Below are 22,826 nucleotides of genomic sequence, written 5' to 3' on the forward strand. Positions count from 1 at the left end.
CAGGCTTGCAGTCCTGGCATCTTGGAAATCTGAAGCAGAATAAAAAGTGCAAGGCCCACTTGGGCTACAGAGAGCGCTCAGAGCACAATGGTCTGCTTAGAACAGAGGTGGAAAGGAAGAAGAAAGGGAGTCTACCCATCCTGTAGGAGGAGGGCTTTGAATGTCTGTGTTTATGATGGATGGAAACACTGGGTACAATAAGCCCAGGACTTAAGGAAACTGAGAGAGGAGATTGATGGAGATTTGAGACTAGTCAGCACTATGTAGCAAGACTGTTTAAAAACCAAAACAGATATGATGGTTGGTTTGTGACTGTAATTCGAACACATAAGAGACTAAAGAAGTTGGATTTGAGGCCAACCTGGGCTACAGAGTGAGACCCCAACTCAACAACAAAGAAAAACACATAAAACAAAAACAAGAACGTGGAGCACAGCGGCACACCCTAGTAACCCCAGAACTTGGAATACTGAGACAGGAATATCAGAAATTCAAGGGTATCCTTGGCAACGTTTCATTGAGTCTAGCCTCACCTCTAGATGGAGACCCTGTCTTCATGCAGAGCCAGTGAGAACTCGTGTATAACCTCACCAGCCATGTACGAGAACCACTCCCTGCCCGTTGCATCCTCGCCCTAAGCCCTCTCCTCATCCATATTCTTTCCACATAACAGATTCCCCACGAAAAGCATAGAGAGTTTTAGGGGCATCAGGTTCTCACACTGGTTGACCTGTAACTCACTGTATAGACCAGACTAGCCTCATTTGCAGAGGCCTGCCTCTGCCTCCTAGAACTATAGGTGTCTGCCACCATTCCCAGACTCACGTAGAATTGAAAAAGGTGGGACCAGCGAAATGACTCAGTAGGTAAAAGTGAATGTCACCAATCCTGATGACCTGAGTTCCATCTTCAGGACCCATGTGTTAGAAGGAGAAAACTGACTCCTCCTCCGGTTGCCCTCTGACCTCTTCTCGCACACCATGGCATGTATATGTCTATGCCCACACAAATAGTGTAATTTAATTTCTCTTTAAGAATTGAAAGTCAGGCATGCTGGCACATGTCTTTCACCCCAGACAGAAGCAGGTGGCTTCTGTGAGTTCTGGTCTGCATAGTAAGTTCCAGGATAGCCAGGACTATGTAGAGATACTCTGTCTCAAAATAAAAAAAAAATTAAACATTGAGGAGCTAATGATGACCTGTTTCTGTTGGTGATGACCTGTTCTAACAAATTGTCCTATTTGATAACTGTTATAAGTTTCTTGAATCTAAGATGCAAATTTTTCTCAGCTCCCCATCCATATTTGCTAATAATGACATGATATCTTTATTTATTCTTAGTATTGGAGGACACATGTGTGGAGGCTATAAGACAATCTTATAATGTTCTCCCCTTTCACTTTTGTGTAGATTCTGGGAGCATGTCAGGGTATCAGGGCTGGCATCATCGGGCAGCAAGTGTCTCCACCTCTGAACCATCTCTATGGCCCCAAGCTTCTGTTTTATTTCAAAGCCTTAAAATTATTTTAAAATAATTGTTTGTTCCAAAAATACACTTAATTTTAACTCATACCATGTTTGATCTTTCACATCCCCAGTTCTCCAGATTTGGAAAAACAGCCAAATGAAAATGGAATGTCCGTACAAAATGAAAAATTTGAAGAAGTTATAAACTTACCTGTTGGATCAAAAGCGTCCAGATTAGATGTCACCAATGAGAACCCAGAAATTCCTTTGAAACCAATTTTGGCCTTTAATGATGAAGGGACACTTGGGCCCCTACCTCAGGTAGATGGTGTGCAGACACAGCAGACCGCAGGTGAGCTGGTCGTCAGCTGCTTTGTTCGGTGGTCAGAGCTGATACCCAAGAGAGGATGAATGGTTGTTTTGTTCTTTGAGGGAATGAGGAAGCCACTGTAGAAAAGACTGTGCATGATCATGGAAGTTGAATTTTGAGATGCTCTGGGCAACTCGTAGGCCCTCCCTGGCTGCCTCCATTCAGACTCAAGCACACAGCAGCCTTATCCAACAAGGTCCAGGAGGGCTCCATGTTGGAATAGACTCCTGGACTAGCTCCACTGGAAATAAAGCTGGGCTTTGTCCCTCTTCCGTGGGTCATCAGTACTTACAGACAGCCTAGGGTTCTCTTGCCATTTTTCTCTCATTTGGGTTTGGTAACCTTGGTCCACATGTTTCTACTGTCTTTTAAAAATGCAAAGTGCATATAGGATAGCAGTTCTGAGGTTCTTCTACTCCATATTCATGATGGCTGAGCCTGTCTGGGCCTCTCTCACATAGTCCTCAAGACAAGTTGACCTGAAGTCTTCATACAAAAAGAACAATAGCTAGCCAAAATAGCCATATCAAATTTTCCTAATGAGTGGTCATTGCCAGCTCCATGACACAATCCCAGCTCTGTGAGGGATAAGTGGGATAGGCCTAGCTCGCCCACGCTCTCTCAGCAAGCCTGGGGTTGTCTGCCTCCCTCCCCAGCAGGTCACAGTCACCAGTTTCCTCATCCTCTTCCTAGGAGGAGATCCGCCAAATTCCAGACACTGAAGTGGAGTCAGGAGAGGACTATGGTCAAACTGTCAGTGAAGCCATAACAACTTTAGCTAGGAGGAGGCCCCTGAGGAACCAGTCTCTTTTTCTCCTCTGGGCTATTATTGCCCTTAGTGAAATCCATCTTGTAGGCTGTAAAAGTGATCATACAGCCCCTGTGGCCTGGCCTTGGGATTGCTAAGCCTTCAAAGCAGCCTGCTTAGTGCTGTGGTGGTGGAACCACGGCATCTGCTGCCTCCTGACTTGTCATATCCCATATCTGCAGGGAGGAAGAAACTTCCACCTGGTCTTCTGCTTCCCTGAGTTTTAAATCATCCTTTTCCTTCCACCATCTTTCCCCAAGAAGTAGTGTAGGCTCCCATCTTAAGTGACACACTGTTCCTTTGGGTGACCATTTATTTATAAACATTCCTTCGTCCTCCACTGAAGTTTGGAGCCCTAAGCATTGAACACTAAGGATACAGGACAAATGAATGTAGTTTTCTTAGAGGCTCTGGATTTAAATTATCTAAGCATAGCATTTCTGAGTCAGTGATGTTCCCTAAGCTGAGTGGAAAGGGTGTGCACTTTTCCTAGTACTGCCCTTAAAAAGCTTATGAACCCCAACCCAGTCTCCTGGTTTTACGTGTGTCTGGTTGTGGTTTTGTGGTGCTGGGGAAACTAACCCAGAGCCTCGTGCAGACCAGGCAAGGGCTCTGCCACTGAGCTGTTCTTCCTACAGCACAGCAGCTTACTCTTACATATGATACTATCTGTAAAGGCATGGTGGGTTTGTCTTTTTTATAAATATAAGATATTGCCATGGTATTCAATTTTAGCTGGGTCATATTAACCTGTTCTCTTTTCTGTCTCCTCATGTAGAAGTTATATGAGCGTTTCCTCCAAAGAACCGAAGCAAACATTTTCTACAGTGAATGGAATTTCAGGCTCAAAGCAGCTCCTCCCTCTGGTTTTCTAAAGAGTTCCTGACCATCATTTTTAAAAGACATATTAAAGCCAGCTAAAGACAACAGACTCAGTAGCTTTCCTGATCATTTTCGCCAACAGAAAGAGATGGCTCCTTAATCTGGTACCCTGAGATGGCATTTTTCAGTGTGTTCCTTCTTAGTAAATCAATATTTTCTGTGTTCTTTAAAAACACAAAAGAGCATTTTATTATAAAAAGAAATGGACTGGCAAGGCGTGATTATCACACAGATCTTTTTTTCATTTTTAAACTTCAGTATATAAGATTAGCAAAAATAAAATACCTTTTACAATGTAACACTTGACAGTGGGTATCTCTTTGCCCTCCAGGCAGAGTGAGTGGAAGGTATTTAAACAAATCGGATTGTTTAAATATTACTGTGAAAACAGTTTGTAGAAGCAGAAGGTAGCCAGGTTACCTGGCTCTCGTAAACACAGCTCATCGCGGGCATCCTGCAAGACCCCTGCTGCCACAGCCTTCTGAGACTCCTCTTACAGAACTACACTGGCAAGTTTGAAAATGTGAAAACATTTTTTTTACAGCAGGAAAATAATTTGCTGTCCTCTTTGTTTTCTGTTTTTGTTTTTGTTTTCCTACTTTTTGGAGAATGGGTTTCTCTGTGTAGCCCTGGCTGTCCTAGAACTGGCTCTGCAGACCAGACTGACGTCAGACTCAGTCTCTGCTTCCTGAGTGCCGAGATCGAAGACGCGCACCAACCCCGCCTGGCTCAGCCGTCCTCTTAAGTGATATATTTATAAAAGCTTTTTTTTTCAGCTGGATAAATTAAAGCAAGGCTGGGTGCAGACATGCTCTAGCAGACATCTCCGCCTGCCGCCATGGGAGCGTGGATGTCCTTGTGAGGCGCTCTGAAGTTGTATGCTGCTGCCACCCGCAGTGAGGGTGGGACTCCTCTCCCTTTGCCTTACGTGATCACAAATGATGTGGGGGAAATAAATATTTAATATTCCTTTAGATCAAAGAATTTGGTTCTGCTCGTTTCAGAGCAATGAAAAATAAGTGATGTCACGTTGACGTTAGGGGACAAGGACTGACGTAGATGTCCTTGGTGTATAGGGACTGTCAGCCTCTCCTGTCTTATCATTCTTCACTCCTGCTGCTCAGCCCTGCTGTATAAACTTGCACTTTCATTTGCTAATATAAATTCAATTTTATTTTCCCACTTATGAGACGACCAGTGAGAGACAGAGACAGGAGCGCCAAGAGCAATGGTGTATCCCTCCCATTATGATGTATTGGTTTTATACTAAGAGCAATTGGTTAATCTACAAGATTTAATATGAGACTATTTATTCATCTATTGGGGTTCTTTTAAATCCAAGCATACAATCTTTATCAACAGTTTGTAAAACATTGTTAAAACATCAGTTTGTGGAGTTTCCCTATTTGGTTGTCCTTATACATCTAGATATTGTATTAAAAAAATCTGTTCAGCAAACTTGTTCTATTTATTTAAATCTACCAAACATAAAATACAAATAAAATGTTTGACATAGTTTTGCCTTAGGGATCCTGTGGTTTGACTTCCTTCAGGTAAATACACACAGGCACACATACATCCTGTCTGCACAGAGGGCCTCTTTCCGTCATGAGACTAATCTTTCCACTTCTAAACTACACCTCTGCCCCATGATTGATTTCTGAGGCTTCAGATTACTCTCCACGTGACTTCAGTGCCGTTTTCCAAGGATGTGGGAATGCTTGTATATGGAATGGATTTATTTAAAATTCAAAATCATCATTGTACTTTGGCTAGGTTGTCTTTTTGTGTTTATATGTTGGAGCTGATATTTATGCTCATTAACAACTAGAACCTTTCTAAATAATCCCGTTTTAATTGAAGGTGATGTAGATGCTTCATTACAGTTTGTTAAGCGCTACATTGCCAGACAGGGAGTTTGGGCTCTACAGTGACTGGCTTGCTTTTCTGTTCAGCCCTTGAAGACTGTGGTCACTTACCCCCAGGAAGCCTTCAGTAGGGTACGACGTTTATGTGAGGTGGTTGGGGATCAAATGTGGCCCTCAGCACAGAATAGATTCTGGTCTACACCACTGCACAGTGTGTAGGCTAGTTTGGTCATTCTCCAATCAAAGGTTCACTTCTAAAGGAGCCTCTAGCTACCATAGGCAGGGAAACCTTTATATTTCTCTGGCATTTCCCTGTGGGAAGCCACATGTGCCATTGCAGGGTGGCGCTGGCTTCCGCTGGCCACCACGCATACATAGGCAGTAAAGTACTTTTGCCAAGATTAGGTTTTGAGAATTAACCAAAATTAACCAATCAGATGAGAGAAAAGTTAACCAATCAGATGTAGGCATGCAAATGAGGTGAAAAGCATAACCCAAGCACAACCAATCCGGGTGTGAGACATGCCTCTCCTAGGCCTATATAAGCAGCACCAGTTCTGGGCTTGGGGTCACTTCGCCTCTGCAAGCAAGCTCTCCCAATAAATGTGTGCTGAAGGAAGTTCTTGCTGGCAAGTTGCGTGTGTGCAAGATTTCCCCACTACTGGAAACAAACTGAATTTCTCACGTGGATACATAGTAGCAAGCAGAGCCTCTGGGGGCTGGCTCAAGTCCTCTCTCTGTACAGAATCCATCCACCTGCTGACTGGGAGACTCAGTGAGTTAGGTACCCTGGTTGGAGTGGGCAACAGCATCTTAACCCTGAGTGGAGGTTGGAGGAGGGTTGTAAGTTTCTAATTAAATCATTAGCTCACCAGATCTGCTAGATTCTTAGACTTCATTTAAAGCATTTTGACTCTTAAATCTTTCTTGGCAACTGCTTCACCTTCAAACTGCATTCAGAGGAAAAATCTCTAATATTCCTATACTAAACAACACCGATATTGACATGGGTGATAATTTGATATTTCCTACCAATAAGGAACTCTCAGGGCAAGATAAAAGTTAAATTACATGTGTTTAAATTTTAATGGGGGAGGGTGCTGTTGTTTGAGATGGGGTATCATACTGTAACCCAGACTCACCTCAAACCTATCGTCCTCCTGCCTCAGCCTCCCGAGCCTGGCAGTACAGTGTGTTACCTCACCCAGCTCACATTCAAAGTTTATAATTTCAACTTTTAAATATATTTCTTTAAAATGGTCTTAGTGTCTAGCTCAGGCTGGTCCTGAACTCATGGCAATCAGCCTCAGCTTCCAAGCCTGCTATTACAGGCTCTGCCACCACAACTCACACTATTGCATAGTAAATTTAATAGCCCCTCTTACTCTCTTACTCCTGCTTCTTCCCTTGCTCTCTTGCTCCTGCTCTCTCCCCCCTCTCTCCCCATTCCTTTCCCCCTCTCTCTATGTGGTCATGGCCAGCCTCTACTTCTCTACTCTCTTCTTAGCTCTGCCTTTCTCTGCCTCTACTACTCTCTTAACTCCCCTCCCCATGCCCTGAATAAACTCTGTACCAAAAAAAAAAAAAAAAGATAGCCAGTAAGTTCACATATCTTGATGCAACATTTTGAAAGACTTAAAAATAAAGATTTATGTATATGAGTACACTGTAGTTACAGATGGTTGTGAGCCACCCTGTAGTTGCTGCAGTTTGAACTCAGGACCTCCACTTGCTCTGGCCCAAAGATTTATTTATTGTTATGTAAGTACACTGTAACTATCTTCAGATACATCAGAAGAGAGTGTCAGATCTCACTACAGATGGTTGTGAGCCACCGTGTGGTTGCTGGGATTTGAAATCAGGACCTTCAGAAGAGCAGTCGGTGCTCTTAACTGCTGAGCCATCTCTCCAGCCCTTTTGAAAGACTTGCTCATCTAATTGGTGCTTGGTTCTTTTTTTTTTTTTTTTTTAATATATGAGTGGTCTGATGTATATATATCCACAAGCCAGAAGAGAGCATCAGATCCCATTGCAGATGGTTGTGAGCCACCTCGTGCTCGCTGGGATTTAAACTCAGGACCTCTGGAAGAACAGTCTTAACGGTCTTATCATGACCAAGAAGCAAGTTGGGGAGGAAAGGGTTTATTCAGCTTACAATTCCATACTGCTGTTCATCACCAAAGGAAGTCAGGACTGGAACTCAAGCAGGTCAGGAAGCAGGAGCTGATACAGAGGCCATGGAGGGATGTTCTTTACTGGCTTGCTTCCCCTGGCTTGCTCAGCCTGCTCTCTTACAGAACCAAGACTACCAGCCCAGAGATGGTCTCACCCACAAGGGGTCTTTCCCCTTTGATCACTAATTGAGAAAATGCCTTACAGTAGGATCTGATGGAGACATTTCCTCAACTGAAGCTCCTTTCCCTGTGATAACTCCAGCTGTGTCAAGTTGACACAAAACTAGCCAGTACAATGCCAGAGAAGAGGGGTGCTGAAGGTCAGAGCTGGGTCCAGGGCATTAACTATGCCCCACAGTGGTGGAGTTAAGTGATGGACATCGGCAAACTAAAAGCCAGGCTTGGGATTCTGCGGGACACATTTCTCGACTGCTTTTCTGGAAACATTGATTTAGTGTGGTGTGAAGGATGACTGAGCAAGCATCCCAAGGGATCCTTAAAGTCAGCCTCTGTGTGTGTGCGCGTGTGTGTCTGGGTCTGTCTGTGTGTGAGTGTGTGGTATGTGAATGTGAGTGATAAGTGTGCATATGTAGTGTGTATGTATATGTGGTATGTGTGTGTGTCAGTGTCTCTGTGTGGTATGTGATTATGTGCAGGTATCAGTATGTGTGTGGTTTGTGTATGTGGTATGTGAATGTGTGTGTTGTACGTGGGTGATGTGTGAATGTGTGTGTAGTGTGTATGTGAGAGAGAGTGAGAAAGGCCAGCACTAGGGCTGATGTGTTGAAGTGACATAAAGATCCTTACCTGGTACTTTGACCCAAGTTTTAGCCGTGATTAGTGATTAGTTCTGCCTCTAATAGAGACCATATTTACCTGGAGTGCCTGAAGTGAGCCCCAGTTATGCCTGCCCCTTGGGATAAACATTAATAGGACCAAGTTACTCTTCAAAGGGCCTCTGGACATGGATTAGATCTTCAAGCCTCCAGAGCCCCTGCCTGGTTCCCACAGCTCTGATCTGTCCATCTCTCTAGTCAGCAGATCTCCGTCCAGACCATGATACACTTTGTCCCCAAGACTTAAAAGAAGCACCAGACCGTGAGAGCCATCTGTGGCCTCACTAAGCACCAGTAGGGACTACTGCAGGCTGATGTCTCTTGGGGCATTCTTTCCTAAAATCACAGAGATAAGGCTCTTCAGTTCTTTCCTTGTCAAAGGCAGGATGAGTGCAGGATGCTGAGGGGCCCCTCTCCCTACCTCCATCTCTGACAATGCAACTCCCCACCGTCCTGGCCCTGTGGATAATGACATCATTACTCACTCTCCAGATGGAAGTGACAGGGTTGCCATAACAAAGCAAACAGGCTGAGCTGGCGGGGCCTTTGTGTGGCTGTGTGTGTACTCTGAGCTGTGACTCTCCAGCCTGAGATCTGCGTGTCTGACAGCCTGCAAATAACAATAAAACAGAAAAGGCATGGCAACCCGACAAGAGAGATATTTAAAAACATTCATCAGGGAAAACAAGAGCCTTTATTGTGCCTCTTAAGCCATATAATCCAAAAGGCATCTAACTCTAGATATAAAACACATGGATAACACTAAGCTCTGCTAAAAACCTGTTTCTTTCTCTTTGGGGGGCTGAGGGTGGGGGTGGGAGGACAGTAACTGAGAGAGGTTCTGAGACAGAGTTTGTGGAGCCCTGATGTCCTGCCCTTGCCTCCTGGGTGCTAGTTTGCAGGTGTGTGCTGCCATGCCTACCCTTTGTCCTGATGCACATCTCCGGGTTATTTTCTGTCAATCAAAACAAGAATGATTACATTTAAGCAGCATCAGCAGCAATATGCATAACAATGGCCATCTCTCTGGGCAAGCCTGGGGTGGGGGTGGGGGGTTGATTGAATCCTCCCAAAACCTGGTAAAGGTAGGCATTACTCAGAGATGAAGAAACTGAGTACTTTAGATAACCACGTGAGGTCAGCGCTGGAACTGGCTCTGGAATCTGTTCCTTTTACCAGACACAGCCGAAGAACAGTGCGGCAAAGCACGGTAACTAACACTTCCCACGCTGGAGGGAGAATGTATAAAAACAGAACTAAAACACCAGAAGAGATGGATGTCGTTCCTACCTTAGCCCTGCAATAGCATAACGACTGAAGCCAGCACAACATCAGCGGTCATGGGCTATAAATATTAGCTTGTTTTCCCATTTTCTTCTCCCTGCTGTTACCATGGAGACATAGCTCCTCAGTTTATCTGGAATTCAAACCACCCAGGGGATATGACTGTGCAAACTTCAAGAGAGGCCCAGCAGACAGTGGCAGACACTGCAAAAGCAGTTGCTCTCGCTCTCACTTGTGCGCTCTCGCTCTCTCTCTCACTCTCTCTCACTCTCTCTCTCTCTCACTCTCTCTCTCTCTCACTCTCTCACTCTCTCTCTCTCACACACTCTCTCTCTCTCTCTTGCTCTCTCTCTCTCTCTTCCTCTCTCTCTCTCTCTCTCTCTCGCTCGCTCGCTCGCTCTCTCTCTCTTGCTCGCTCTCGCTCTCTCCTTTCCTTCTCTTTCTCCCTTTCCCAGCGTTCCTTAGACGCTGAACGCTGTGGACCTTGCCGTGAGATGCAGACTTCAGACAGTGGTTTCTCCATTTGCGAGCATTCTCTGTTTGAAAAGAAGCAACCTCTGCAGTGATGGAGCATTTCAGGGTCGCAGCAGCAGCTACAGCAGCAGCAGCAGCAGCTGCCACCGCCGCCGCCACCGCCACTACCTCACCCAGAGCAATTCTCTGAAGACTGAGAACCATCTACAGACCTGGCAGGCGTTACCCAAACCCACTGGGACTAATTAGACACCACATAGTATGTAGCCCAAACTGGCCTCTAACTCATAGCAGTCCCACCTGCATCAACTTTCAGGGTTAAAGAAATAAGCCATTATACTAATTTAAATGTTTATGCTTATATTTTACATTGAGGCGTATTTCTGTCTCCTATAAACAGCAAAGATGCTTAAGAACAGAAATCACCTTTATAGATAGCATGGCGCTTTAATGTGACCCCAAGCGGTGTCTCCCAACATGCCTAGTCTGGCCCCTATTTTCTCCCTTGTGATTCATGAGATGTGTTAAGAACAAATAAACAGAGCAACAACAAAAGCAAACAAAGCCTTATTCATGATGGGGCCACCATGACAGCCAGTGCATGCCGACAAATGCCAAGCCTGAAGCCTGAAGACAATCCGAGCTCAATCCCTGTGACCTACCCAGCACAAGGAATGAACCAACTCCCTCACGTTACCCTCTGACCTCCTTTGCTTCCATGTTATTTGCACAGGTACACACACACACACACACTAAATAATATAATTTTGAGCTCCAATGTCCATTGAGGTATTGAGATATATATATATGTATATATATATATATGAAATACTTTTCACAAAAAATATAATGGCAAATAGCACCAGAAGTATAGTATTAGTGATAAACTTAATTATCATGAAATTACAAAACTTTATATCAAAGTCATGTCTATCTTTTTTCCTTTTTTAACCCTAACTCTGTAAGTTTACTTATAAAGATGACATTTTTTTTTTCCAGTTTTGTTTCATTTGTTTTGCTTGTTTTTTGAGATGGGTCCTGACTATGTTGCCCAGATTGCTACCAAACTCAGAATCTTTCTGTGTTAAGCAACCAGACTCCAGGCTTACATTTGCCAAGCACAAAAAATTTAAAATCTCTTTTTTTAAAAAAATATTTTTTATTAGGTATTTTCCTCATTTACATTTCCAATGCTATCCCAAAAGTCCCCCATACCCTCCCAGCCCCCACTCCCCTACCCACCCACTCCCACTTTTTGGCCCTGGCATTCCCCTGTACTGGGGCATATAAAGTTTGCAAGTCGAATGGGCCTCTCTTTCCAGTGATGGCCGACTAGGCCATCTTTTGATACATATGCAGCTAGAGTCAAGAGCTCCGGGATACTGGTTAGTTCATATTGTTGTTCCACCTATAGGGTTGCAGTTCCCTTTAGCTCCTTGGGCATTTTCTCCATTGGGAGCCCTGTGATCCATCCAATAGCTGACTGTGAGCATCCACTTATGTGTTTGCTAGGCCCCGGCGTAGTCTCACAAGAGACAGCTATATCAGGGTCCTTTCAGCAAAATCTTGCTAGTGTATGCAATGGTGTCAGCGTTTGGAGGCTGATTATGGGATGGATCCCTGGATATGGCAGTCTCTAGATTGTCCATCCTTTTGTCTCAGCTCCAAACTTTGTCTCTGTAGCTCCTTCAATGGGTGTTTTGTTCCCAATTCTAAGAAGGGGTACAGTGTCCACACTTTGGTCTTCATTCTTCTTGAGTTTCATGTGTTTTGCAAGAATTTAAAATCTCTGTTTAACTCCTACCTGCTCTTAGCTTTGCCAAAAAGAAAAATTACAATAAAATTGGAAAGAGAGCAGTTTAGGACTCATTTCATACATATAAATATCTTACTGAATGGGAAATTTTAATGTAAACCCACCCCATAAGCCCTTCTTTATCTTTCTCATTTCTCAGTGAATTTTCACCATTTTAAGGTAGGCTTTAGGAGAGTCGCTTACCATTTTTAAGTGAAACTACAGCTCAGAAATGTTAGGAACCTGGAGTGTCACAACAGACCCCAGCCAGAGACAGCTTTAGAATCCATGTGTGTGGTAGGTACCCGGGATCACCGGTTTCCTTTGTCAGGGCCCTACAGACCTGCTCAGGTGTACTGGCCGGTTCTAGGTCAACTTGACACAGCTAGAGTCAACAGAGATAAGGGAGCCTCAATTGAGAAAATGACTCCATAAGATTCAGCTGTACAGCTTGTTGTTAATTAGTGATTAATGCGGGAAGGTCAAGCCCACTATGGAAGGTTTCATCTGCAGTAGCTTTGAAGGGAAAGGTTTCCCTACAGAAGTGTTTCAGCTCTTCCAACAGGAGGAGATTTACCAAGCAAAAGGTATTATAGCTCTCCTTGAGAGGTATCCTGGCAGTAGGAAGCCAAGGAGTGCCACAGTCATACCACACAACAAACCTCACACGAGAGGTTTATTGGGAGGGAAAGACCCAGAAGACTGCCAATACTGGGGATAGCAGCAACCAAATACTGAGCAGAACTCAAGCTTTATATAATGGCTTCTTGGGGTGGGGGTGGGTGGAGGGGAGGCGGGGAGATTTTCAGGGTGAGAATTGGTGGGATTTCAGTTCCTGGTCTTGGATGAGCTCAGGGATTTGTGGGGTTTCCTGTTCAGGGATCGGTGAGGTGTGTGTGTGTGTGTGTGCTCAGGGATGGGGTTTTTGTGCTCAGGGATCGTTGGGCTCTTGTTTCTTTTTTTTTTTTTTTTTTTTTTGGACAAGGGATTTACATTTGACACCATGATAGGTCAATACTGAGTTTTTCTAAGTAAAGAAAATTTCTAAGAAATGGCTATTGAGAATCACTCTGAAAAACATATGGTCATCAAAATGCGTACTACTTTAAAAGAAAAATGAGAGCAAAGTTCAAAGGTTCATCTCTATTGTGCACCCATTTCTCTCTCTCTTTCTTTCTCTCTCTCTCCCTTTCTTCCTTTCTTCCCTTTCTTTTCTTTCCTTTCTTTCCTTTCTTTCTTTTTTTTATGTTTATTAAATCTTTTTAATATTTTTATTACATATTTTCCTCAATTACATTTCCAATGCTATCCCAAAAGTCCCCCATAGCGCCCCCCACTTCCCTACCCACCCACTCCCATTCTTTTGGCCCTGGCATTCCCCTATATTGGGGCATATAAAGTTTGCAAGTCCAATGGGCCTCTCCTTCCATTGATGGCCGACTAGGCCATCTTTCGATACATATGCAGCTAGAGACAAGAGCTCCGGGGTTCTGGTTAGTACATCATGTTGTTCCAACAATAGGGTTGCAGATCCCTTTAGCTCCTTGGGTACTTTCTCTAGCTTCTCCATTGGGAGCCCTGTGATACATCCAATAGCTGACTGTGAACATCCACTCCTGTGTTTGCTAGGCCCCGGCATCGTCTCACATGAGACAGCTATATTTGGGTCTTTTCAGCAAAATCTTGCTAGTGTATGCAATGGTGTCAGCGTTTAGAAGCTGATTATGGGATGGATCCCTGGATACGGCAGTCTCTAAATGGTCCATCCTTTCATCACAGCTACGAACTTTGTCTCTGTAACTTCTTCCCTGGGTGGGGCTCTTGTTTCTTGGCCCTGGTCTTGGGATCAAGTCAGGGTCAAAGTGGGTTGTTTTTTTTCCCCCCTTTGGCCCTTTTACCCTACCCCATTCCTAGGCTGGTGGTTCTGGATGCTACAGAAAGCAGGCTGAACGGACCATGACTAGCAAGCTAGTGAGCAGCACCCTCCACAGCCTCTGCATCAGCTCCCGCCTCCAGGATCCAGCCTTGTCTGAGTTCCTGTCCTGACCTCCTTTGATGATGAACAGTGCTATGGAAACATAAGCCAAATAAACCCTTTCTTCCCCGAGTTGCTTCGGTCATTGTGGCCTCCCTTCCCCCAGCCTGAAACCTGCCTGCTCAAGGGTGGAGCTACCGGCTCATTCGTCCTGCCACGCCCACTGCTGGAACCTGCCTTTGCTGCCTGGAGGCACACACGTGTTCGTCCTGCTACTGGACCCTGAGTTACTTGGCGGGATATTGGGTTCCCTCCCCCTTCCTTTATAACTGAGTGTCTGGAATTAGTAAAATTGAGCTTTGATCAGGATTTGTCTTAGCTCCATTCTTTCTTCCGCCCCGTCTAGATTCCTCTCTTTTCAGCGAACTGCCATTCTCAGTTGAACCGTTCGTGTTGTGGACTGCGGGCAGGCCGCAACAGTTGGCGCCAGAACTGGGACCTGAAGAATGGCAGAGGGATGCTAAGAGAAACGACTGCTGTGTGGAGCTCCACAAGAAAGGAAAGGATCTTCGTATCGGAGGAGCATCGGAGCAACGGACAGGTACACATGCTAGTGCTAGCCTAAAAAATTTCAGTTTTGTAAAGTGTTGCTGAGGATGCGGTAGGATACGAATCAAGTTTGAATCAGTGCTGACCCAACACTGTTTCTGCTTGGGGTCAGTAGTTCGTTAATCGGAACTAGATACGGAGACAGGCGGTGTGCCGCAGCTTTTTAGAAAGCTGCTTAGGTGGAAGAAGGAAGGGTTCAAAGTCATGGATCAGGCGGTTGTTTTTAGTTTTCAGGAGTTGCTTAAGAAAAAAGGAGTAAAGCTTGAAGTACAATTAGTCAGAAATCTTTTAGATAAGATAGATAGCTGTTGTCCATGGTTCAAAGAAGAAGAAACGATAGATTGTGGAACCTGGGAGAAAGTTGGTGAGGCCCTGAAGCGAGTTAGAGTTTGAGATTAAGCTTCAGAGGCTGAGTCTCTTAAGATATTTCTAGTTTAGATAATGATTAATGTGGTTCCTATCCTAAATAGTAAAATTTAAGATAAGATATAAAGCAATGCCTCTTTATTAAAGCGTTAAAGCTTGCTTTAATAGGTATTCATAGGTATTAATTGATATCCAAACTTCGTAATATGATAGTAATGCTTCTAATATTGATTTTAACAGTGATAAATTGTTTTAAACATAGGTTTTGCTTTCCCAAAGTTGTAGATATTATCCTAACCTTGCACAAAAACTTAAAAATTATGGTTAAAACTGCCATTGTTCCATTGACTGCAGCTTGCAGTTTGATTGCAAATTTAAGATTGATGCTCAGATTAAAAAGTATTTTACCTTTGAGTCAATACAGGGCTCTGGGCAGTCCCAGAGCGGCTTGTGGCCCTTTCTTTTGTTTTGCAAACAATGCCTAAAAAAGTTTTTCCCTGTGTTCAAGAAAATTTCTTTTTAACAGTGTTACAGATCTATTCAGATGTTTAAAATAATGCTTAAATTCAAAGATTTTTGCTTCTAGTAAACTGGTAATCACTAGAAAATTTTGCCTCTACGTATGGCTAATATAGCTTTACATTATGTAAGAAAAATGTTTATTGTTTCTGCTTCTTTACAAGAAGCCAAAAGTTTTAATCTTTCAGTATATATTGTTTCCTAAGTGGAAAGTATTTTATTAACTAATGCTTCTCAAGGGAAGTTTACCTTAAATCCTTGCTTGTCATTTTTCCAGTTTAGACTAACTTCTAACCTTTTAACTTTATGGCAATAGTACATCAGAGACTGTATATTCAGACTTAGTAAAATTAGTCATTTAATAGAGTCACAATGATTTCTCACTCTTCTTCAGTGTGACCAGCCATTCTAACTCAATCTTAGACTGGTCTAATATTCAGTTCAATTATTAGAGATTCCTATATTCTAAATTACCTAGCAAAGTTAATTCAGAGCATTTCCCCCAAGGTCACCAAAGGCTCATCTTGCCTTCACCTTATTTGTCCTAAACTTTTTGCAAACTGACATTAAAGGTCAGTCTGCAGCGGAACGCCACTGGCACCCAGTTACTTCTAATTCTTATGCATTGGTAAAATGGAAGGACGCCCTGACTAATAAATGGAAGGGTCCAGATCCAGTTCTAATCTGGGGAAGAGGCTCGGTTTGTGTTTTTTCACGAGATGAAGATGAAGCACGGTGGCTACCAGAGAGATTAATTCGTCAGGTAAACACAGATTCTGTCTCTTCTCGTAAGTATCATTCTAAAGACTAAAATTCCTCTTGAGCTGGGAGTGGAAGCTCTCAAAAAACACTGTTTTCCTCTGAGCCAATTCCCCTACAAGAGGCCAGATTAACTTTAGCTTTACAATTTGCATCTAAATAAAGTACCTTGACTTCTCCAAACAGAAAATTTACATTGCTACACTCTCATTGTTTAGAATTCTTCCTTCTCTCAAGCAGGTCAATCTACATTCTCCGGTTCTCCGCCCCTAAGAGCAAACAGGTGGTACTGCTAATCTCCCTTCCAAGGACATCCCAGCATGTGGCTTTTCAGTCTGAGATAAGATTTAGATTTACCAGGAGAGCTAGGGAAGTAGAAATTTCATATATATTTACAGAGATTAGTTCTTATTTTGATAGAGATGGGCTTAGTCCCTTAGCTGGCCTCTGGCTTTCCACCCTTGCTGTTACTGCAAGGTGTCCTTAGTTCCTCAGGCTATTGGAAATAACAGAGATGAAGAGGAAAGACTTTCAGCTCCTATTTTAACCAAAATTAGTGATGTTAATACTGACATAATTCTTGTCTAGGCCTTGCTAAATCTGAGGTTGACAAGTCTCATATAGAGACCGCGCATAAACTCAGAACTGCGCTACTGATTCATAATCATATGAATACAGTATGGGTACCACTTGGCGCAGGAGATTACTGCGGAGGGAAGGTCCAGCTTGACCGTTTCTGAGTTCCCTTTGCGACACACCTGATTTGTAAGAGGTTGGTATCTGACTCCAGCTAAAACCCAAAAATACTTAAGGCTCTGCCTCCCCTCCCCAAAAGATACCAAGAGCCACAGATGTGAGTTGTTATAATGCTCACGGGAGGAATCAGGTCAATGTCCATCCAAGTCAAGGTTAAAGGCCCACTCATCTATGGATGAAAAGAATCATTTGATCACCTCTGTTAAGCATTGCCTATTTAAACTTAATTAATAGGGGGGAGAGAGGTTGGAGACCTTGCTGTCGTAAGGGCAAGCCCTTCACTGCCTCCCACCCAAAAACATAAAAAAGCCAACTGGCCTTGTACTAAAGAGCTGGTCTTCTCACTGTTTCCCCTGCCTTTCACCCAAAATTGCGGATAATTATCAGCTCAGTGTTATTCTAAAATTGTTTAGTTAAACTCAGCCAGGGTTCCAGCGCCCTACTTAAAATGCAAACAGGTAGCTACCTATTCAGCACTAATTAGCATTATAAAGTCAGAGCCTACAGCCCAGCGCTGCTATTCAGTCAGTGCTTTAAAGACAGTCTTAGCCAGATACAGTTTACCATTAGAAAAGTTAGGGAATCCCACGGAAACAGGTTTTTTCTTTAGCCCTAAAAAACTCAGGCAGAACTATTGAACATAGATAATTTTTCTGCCTCAGGCCACCCCCTTTTTTATTTTTGTTTTGTTATCTAATGGGAGGAAATGTGGCCTCCCTTCCCCCAGCCTGGAACCTGCCTGCTCAAGGGTGGAGCTACCGGCTCATTCGTCCTGCCACGCCCACTGCTGGAACCTGCCTTTGCTGCCTGGAGGCACACACGTGTTCGTCCTGCTACTGGACCCTGAGTTACTTGGCGGGATATTGGGTTCCCTCCCCCTTCCTTTATAACTGAGTGTCTGGAATTAGTAAAATTGAGCTTTGATCAGGATTTGTCTTAGCTCCATTCTTTCTTCCGCCCCGTCTAGATTCCTCTCTTTTCAGCGAACTGCCATTCTCAGTTGAACCGTTCGTGTTGTGGACTGCGGGCAGGCCGCAACAGGTCATGGTGTTTCGTCATAGTATAGAAACCTCTAAGAGGTTCAGAATAGGAATATAAAGCCCACGATGACTCCAGATTGAAAGTGTTTCTTCTACACCCTAGAGCCAGTGAGCTTAAACAGTAAATTTAGAAGATTTTCATCTAATGTAAGTGCCTGGTAAGCTACAAGCCAAAGCAAATGGAGCATGCTCCCCTTGAGGAAAGAGAGATCCTCTTATTCCGGAAAGTTCCAGTCCTTTCTGGTGTTAACATGGCAGCTCTGCTGGCTGGAAGGTCTCACAGCAGTGAAGTCCTGGCCTCCACTGTTCACTGTCCTCCTCCACCCCACTTCCAGATCCCTCTGAGGCCTAATTCTTCTCAAGAACACAGGACATGGGATGGAAGGAGACACAGTGAGGAGAGAAATACTTTGTACATTTTAACACCAGTGATTTACTGAACACATGGCATTATCCTTGTGACCGCTGCATGTTCTCATCGTGACTTTTCTATACTAGGCTTTGTCTTCTAGGAAATACATCACAGAGAGCAGGTGAGAAAGAGAAGAATATTAGTATATTGTGTTGTGCAAGCTTTTATCTGAAATAAAAAGCAGTCAAACCTCTAGCCTTTCACGATGACACAACTATGTGTGTATAGTGTGTATATGTGCCGTGTGTGTATGTGTGTCTGTGTTGTGTGTGGGTATGTGTGTCTATGTATATAGTATGTATATTTGTGTGTGTGGTGTGTGTGTGAAGTGTATGTCTGTGTATGATCTGTGTGTGTGTGTAGTGTATGTGTGTGTGTGTGTGTGTGTAGTGTATGTCTGTGTATGGTCTGTGTGTAGTGTGTGTATGTGTGTAGTGTGTATGTGCATGGTCTGTGTGTGGTGTGTGTATGTGTGGAGTGTATGTGTGTGTATGGTTTGTGTGTGGAGTGTGTGTGTGTGGAGTGTATGTCTCTGTATGGTCTGTGTATGTGTGGTGTGTGTGTGTGTAGTGTATGTCTGTGTGTATGATCTGTGTGTGTGGTGTGGTGTGGTGTGGTGTGGTGTGTGTGTGTAAAGTGTATGTCTGTGTATGGTCTGTGTGTGTGGTGTGTGTATGTGTGTGTGTAGTGTATGTCTCTGTATGATCTGTGTGTGTGGTGTGGTGTGGTGTGGTGTGTGTGTGTGTGTGTGTGTGTGTGTGTGAAGTGTTTGTCTCTGTATGGTCTGTGGTGTCCTAGGCACTCTTTTCTTTCTATGTTTTAAATTTTGTATTGTTTTATGAAATAGGGTCTCATAATTAGAGCTGGGTTTCCTTGGAACTTGCTCTGTGGGCCAGACTAGACTCATACCCACGATCCTTTTGCCTCAGCCTCCTGAGTACTGGGACCCTAAGCATTTGTCAAGACACCTCCAAGGCATACGTTTTTCAAAGACTAACTCCATGCTATTCGGTGGGCAACAGTTTTAAATAGTTCCTGACAAATCCCTAAACACCGAAAGCCAGGTCCAACATGGGTGAGAATCTTTCTTAGCAGTCCTGTAAGGTGAGAGTTGGTTGGCACTTAGAGTATATTTTGGTTTTCTTTTTCTTGTTTAAGATCCTTTCTTGAAAGCCGGGCGTGGTGGCGCATGCCTTTAATCCTAGCACTGGGGAGGCAGAGGCAGGTGGATTTCTGAGTTCGAGGCCAGCCTGGTCTACAAAGTGAGTGCCAGGACAGCCAGGGCTACACAGAGAAACCCTGTCTCAAAAAACCAAAAAAAAAAAAAAAAAAAAAAAAAAAGATCCTTTCTTACTATTACTTTATGTTTATTTTATGTTTCATGTTTTTGCCTACATATATGTAAGTGCAATGTGTGTGTGTGTGTGTGTGTGTGTTTGTTCCTGGTGCCCAAGGAGATCAGAAGAGGGCATCAGATCCCCTGGAACTGGAGTTACAGGCGGTTGTGGGCTGCCATGTGGGTGTTGGGAACAAAACCAGGTCTTCTAGAAAAGCAGCCAATGCTCTTACCCTCCCAGCCACCTCCTCAGCACCTTGTCTTACTTTTTAAAAGATTTGTCCTTATTACTTTTAGCTGTGTGTATGTGTGTGTGGGGGTGGGAGAGGGATATGTGCATGCAGATGCTTGGGAAGGCTGTACACATAAGATCATCCTGGCACTGCAGTTACAGGTTGTTGGATGTGCGTGCCAAGCCAGTCACACACATCAAGTGGCTCTGACACCTGTGCATTTCCCTAAGAGAAGAGCTGACACATTACATTTATAATCCTGTATCTTCTTGGTTCACAGAAGTAGCATTTCAGTTCATTTATTGAAATGTTCTTTAAGTTCTCTCTCAGCTCACAGAACTTTAGTTTCCTGTATAGAAGGCTCATACTTTTTCTTTAGATTGTTAGATCTTTGTTATTTCTTAGTATCATTAAATATGGGTCATATATATATATATATATATATATATATATATATATATATATAGCTGGGCATGATGGAGGCTGGAAAATCAAAAGTTTGAGCTTATTCTTGGTCCACACAGTGAGTTTGACGACAGTCTGAACTACACTGTTACAAATAAACGAAACCAGGGTTGGGCAGATGCTCAGTGGATAAAGCGCGAGCTTACTTAGAGGAAGCTGCCTGGCTAGAACAGCAAGCTCCGGCCGGTTCAGTCTGAACCCTTGCCTCGGTAAAAACAGTGGAGAATAGTAGAGGAAGATATTGACATCAGCTTTGGGTCTTTATGTGCATATGCATGCACATGCGTGGATGTGTAAACATAAGCATGTACACAGCACTGAAATGGGACTGCTTGTGCACGCGCGCGCGCGCACACACACACACACACACACACACATACACACACACACACACACTCAAAGCTGACAACCAGATTTTGTTTTCTGTTGGGAATGGTGACACAGACCTGTAATCCAGCATCCAGGAGGTTGAGACAGGAGAACCTAGAGTTTGAATCCCTTCTGGGCTACAGAGTAAGAACTTATCAAAACAAATAAAAAAGAACACCAAATAGAACACTTGCAGTGCACATTATGATAACTGGTTTCTGGTAAGTGGAAATATTGCTCTTTTTTCCTTGTAATTTATCTTATATAAAAAATCGTATTAAACTGCAGACATTGAGGGAGCAGAATGGGACCTGGGAAGTTAACTGTTTTTCTTTAAAAATGAAATAAAAAAGAATGTAGTATTTTGCCACCAGATATAATATTTTAACATGATAAATGTTATTGTTTGTGTCAATATTAATTTCCAGTTATGAGAATGGCAATGGGATTTATTTAAAAAAAACAAAAACAAAAAACAAAAGAAAACAAAACAAAAAAACCTAATCGAACAGCACGGCTAAGTCCCTACATCTCCAGGAGGTGGCGGCAGTGAGCTACTAGGATGATAGTTCAGTCCGTTTTCAGCGGCTGAGTCTGGTCATCTTATCATTCCCTGAATTGCTAGCCTTTCCGGCAGACACGATCCTCACTGAGGCTGCCCAGTATAAGGGCTTCTGCTCCCCTAATTTTGATCTAACTGGGCTACAATGCTCAGAGAGGGTCCCCTCAATTTACCCAGAGGGGATCCTTAGCTTCCTACGACTAACAATAGAATTCGTTTCAAACGACTGAACTCACCGCCTGTAATGTAGGAGCAGACAGATGCAGGTTCACACTATCCAATTATCTTTGCCTCTTCTGCTGCTGTGGCTTAAATGTCACCAGTTTCTCGGGGAGAGGAAGGCAGGATTAGGGTCGGACCTCCCTTCCTGTATTATGGGCAGTTGTTCACCTTCTCATACGCAAAGCCCTTGGTTCTTGTCCACCTGAGTTGGAAGGCAAGTTTCCTGATAGGCCCTGGGCCTTGTCTCAGGGTTTCCTCCCAGGAATCTCTGTGAATCGTCAGTGGAAATGCAGTAAATGTTAAAGCAAACAAACAAAAATTCCCTGTAAATGCTGGGAAGACCCGAGCCGCCTGTGGACACTGAGCGTTCTACCTCTATCATTTCGATTGCTTCAATCCCTCTTTTGTTTGTTAGTGTTTGTGACGGGTCTGCGTATATACCCCTACATGGTCTAGAACTAACACTGTAGCCTAGGTTGGCCTCAACCCTCCCCCCCCCCCCCCGCCCCGCCAAGTTCTGTTGTTATAAACATGAGTCACCACACCCAGCTGATAACCCCTTTTGAGTGACCGTACTAAGGGGATACATAAAGTTTAAAATATAAGCCACATCAGGAAGATCTAAGGGACAACTTGTGACAAATTGAGACGTTTACAATGAAATACGTACCTGTAGTAAAGCACATAGGTTACTGTCCTGAATGACTGCAGATGATATTCAAGATAAAAACGCTCTATGGGTTTGCCTGATCTCGGTTGAGGTTCCCTCCTCTCAGATGACATTCGCTGGTGTCAAGGTGACATAAAAACTAACCAGGACACAGAAATCCTGGTAGACAGTACTGTGTGCTCCGAACAGTTTCGTTTAATTTCTCCATTTAATGGTTTGCCAACTTAGAAGCCTCTTGATCCTACATGCATGGGACAATCTCTACGCTATCTATTCTGGTTGTGGAACTATTTGTCCATACTTAAATCACTAACACACTTAAACATAACTTTAGTTCATAGTAAGACTCAATGCTGGCTGCAGGTGGGTGTCTCTGAGTTTGAGACCAGCCTGGTCTACAGAGTGAGTTCCAGGGCAACCAGGACTGTTACACAGAGAAACCCTGTCTCGGAGAAGAAAGGGAAGGAAGGAAGGAAGGAAGGAAGGAAGGAAGGAAGGAAGGATAAGGGAGGGAGGGAGAGAGAGAGAGGGAGAGGGAGAGAGAGAAGACCTAAGTGGAATGAGTCCACCCCATC

General features: G+C 43.7%; 1 protein-coding gene across 7 annotated transcripts in view; it reads left to right on the forward strand.

Moving 5' to 3' along the window:
* Map7 (microtubule associated protein 7) overlaps positions 1-4,300 on the forward strand; it is a 132,071-nt gene extending 127,771 nt beyond the window's left edge. For all 7 annotated transcript variants that reach the window (XM_029482843.2, XM_021173685.3, XM_029482840.2 and 4 more), the window contains 2 exons: positions 1,599-1,819; positions 3,424-4,300. In XM_029482843.2, coding sequence (XP_029338703.1) covers positions 1,599-1,819; positions 3,424-3,434 — 232 coding nt within the window. In that variant the 3' untranslated portion in view covers positions 3,435-4,300. The remainder of the gene's footprint in view (positions 1-1,598; positions 1,820-3,423) is intronic.
* Positions 4,301-22,826: the final 18,526 nt, after the last annotated feature.

The sequence above is a fragment of the Mus caroli genome, unplaced genomic scaffold, assembly GCF_978045245.1.
Source record: "Mus caroli unplaced genomic scaffold, Mus_caroli_1 scaffold_9, whole genome shotgun sequence".
Lineage (NCBI taxonomy): Eukaryota > Metazoa > Chordata > Mammalia > Rodentia > Muridae > Mus > Mus caroli.